General features: G+C 37.7%; 1 protein-coding gene across 1 annotated transcript in view; it reads right to left on the bottom strand.

Moving 5' to 3' along the window:
- The window catches only part of LOC138863321 (uncharacterized), a 2,308-nt gene extending 370 nt beyond the window's left edge, over positions 1-1,938 (bottom strand). Inside the window, exons 1-2 of the mRNA XM_070127515.1 lie at positions 1,878-1,938; positions 1-448 (exon numbers count right to left, since the gene is read on the bottom strand). The exon at positions 1-448 is cut by the window's left edge and continues 370 nt beyond it. Coding sequence (XP_069983616.1) covers positions 1-448; positions 1,878-1,938 — 509 coding nt within the window. The remainder of the gene's footprint in view (positions 449-1,877) is intronic.
- Between the last annotated feature and the right edge of the window lie 562 nt (positions 1,939-2,500).

Raw genomic sequence — 2,500 nt, 5'->3', positions numbered from 1 at the left:
GATTTCCGCCCCAAATCTGAGTGAGATTTCCCGCCAAAATCTGGGAGTGATTTCCGGCCAAAATCTGAGAGTGATTTCCGGCCAAAATCTGAGTGAGATTTCCGGCTAAAATCTAGAAGTGATTTCCGGCCAAAATCTGGGAGTGATTTCCGGCCAAAATCTGAGTGAGATTTCCCGCCAAAATCTGGGAGTGATTTCCGCCCAAAATCTGAGTGAAACTTCCCGCCAAAATCTGGGAGTGATTTCCCACCAAAATCTGAGTGAGATTTCCCGCCAAAATCTGGGAGTGATTTCCCGCCGAAATCTGAGTGAGTTTTCCTGCCAAAATCTGGGAGTGATTTCTCGCCAAAATCTGGGAGTGATTTCCCGCCAAAATCTGAGTGTGATTTCCCGCCAAAATCTGAGTGAGATTTCCCACCAAAATCTGAGTGTGATTTCCCGCCAAATTCTGAGTGTGATTACCCGCCAAAATCTGAGTGAGATTTCCCGCCAAAATCTGATCGTAATTTAGCGCCAAAATCAGAGCATGATATCTAGCCAAAAATCTCATTCTGATTTCCCGCCAAAACCCGAGTGATCTCAAAAATATGCCATTATTCTACCAATACAAACTCTCCTTTAACTTTTATTTATTTATCTATTTATTTTTTTTTTAAAGATCAAATAACCATAAAGAAAATGTGTTTATATTACACTTATCGTTTCATATGTATACTTAGCGCGCATGATGTTAGCGAACGAAATTAAACATGTTTGTGCGTTTTGAAGAAATATGTTTATTAATTAATATACGAAAGATGGCGACTGTTTACAGCTTTAGAACAACTCTCCAAATATATTTTTCAGTAATTGCAAAAACAGTAAGGGAATATACTCCCATTTCTGGTCATTTATTCTGTAATTCGAGAGAAATATAATATATTACGTTTACTGAAGTGTTATTGAAATTATTAGGTTATATGTGTGCAGTGTTTATTAATATATTCCATATTTTGAGTGCCTTTGATCAGTTATTGGCTTTGCAGTGTTTTCAGAACGTCAGCATGGTAATATTTTATTCTCTGTCTCCCCCTTTCTCTCCTTCGTTTTTTTTTCTTCTTCTCTACCTGTCTCCATTTTTTTTCTCTCTCCTTTTCTTTCTTTCATTTTTCTTATCTCTTCTTTATTTTTTCTTCTTCTCTCCTTTATTCTTCTTCTCTCCTATATTCTCCTTCATTTTTTTCTCTCTCCTTCATTTTTTTTCTCTCCCTCCTTCTCTCTCTTTCATTTTTCTTACCTCTCCCTATTTTTTTATATAATTTTCTTTCATTTTTCATATCTCTCCTTATCCCTCTGTCTTTTTTTTTAATCTCTTAACTACTCTCTCTCTTTCTCCATATATCTATGTCCGTTTGTCAATGCCTTTGTGTAATGCACATACATACGTACGTATTTTCCGGTTAGCTTATACCTCCGTGCGGCCATACACGAGTTCAGTGTCCAATTATATGAATGAACCGATAATGTAATATAAATACACACTGACCTCATTTTACATCATATCACCTTGACCTCCCATAGCCCTGGTATAGATAAGTCACCGCGCTTGCACTCCGAAACTCCGGTAGCACCCAACAAGGCAATAACTCGTTCAAGCAGCTAGTTATAAAAGAAAAAAGGAGGAGGGAAGGAGGGAGGGAGGGAGGGAGAGGGAGAGGGAGAGGGAGAGGGAGAAGGAGAGGGAGAGGGAGAGGGAGAGAAAGAGAGAGAGGGAGAGGGAGAGGAAGGGAGAGAGAGCTGAAGAGACAGACAGACAGAGAGAGAGAGAGAGAGAGAGAAAGAGGAAAATGCCTTTAGCATAACTAGCTAAGGGCATTTCCCTCGATCGAATGTCTCACCTTCTAGCACCAAATAAGGCTCCTTCAGACAGTTAGTTATAAGTGGACTTATTCTTACCATACCTAGCTAGTTAATTTTCCTCATCCGAGTGTCTCACCTGCAGGAGGCGGTGACGGAACAAATGTGTGCCTAGGGCGTCTTCACACTGTGCAAAACGTACTTACTGACCTTCGTAAATCAACCTGATTTTGAGAAAACGTTTTTTTTTTCTTTCTTTCTTTATCATTTTTTCCCTTTTCTTTATTCCAAGTGTTGTACAATGTTCATAAGCTATCCAGTGAAAAACGTTGAACACAATTTTCCCTTCCTGTTCTCGACCACGACTGCCGGAAAACACGTTTAAAAAATACGAACAATTGGCCGTAAAATTATCTTCAACTTCAAAGGCTATTTCCGTATCATTATCTCTGGTAAAAAGCAATTATTGTCTTACGTAGATGTTCGTCACAATGACAGGTGATAACTATGAATTTAGGGCCTAAGCAATGTTGTCATCATTGTTATTGTTATTGTCATTATGGTTATTATTGTTATTATTATTATCATTATTATTTTTTGTATTACTATTACTATTATCATTATTATCGTTATCATTAATCATTATCAATATTATCTTATTATT

Source organism: Penaeus vannamei, chromosome 11 (genome assembly GCF_042767895.1).
Source record: "Penaeus vannamei isolate JL-2024 chromosome 11, ASM4276789v1, whole genome shotgun sequence".
NCBI classification, from domain to species: domain Eukaryota; kingdom Metazoa; phylum Arthropoda; class Malacostraca; order Decapoda; family Penaeidae; genus Penaeus; species Penaeus vannamei.
The sequence above is the reverse complement of the archived record's forward strand: the minus strand, read 5'-3'. Positions and strand labels throughout refer to the sequence as shown.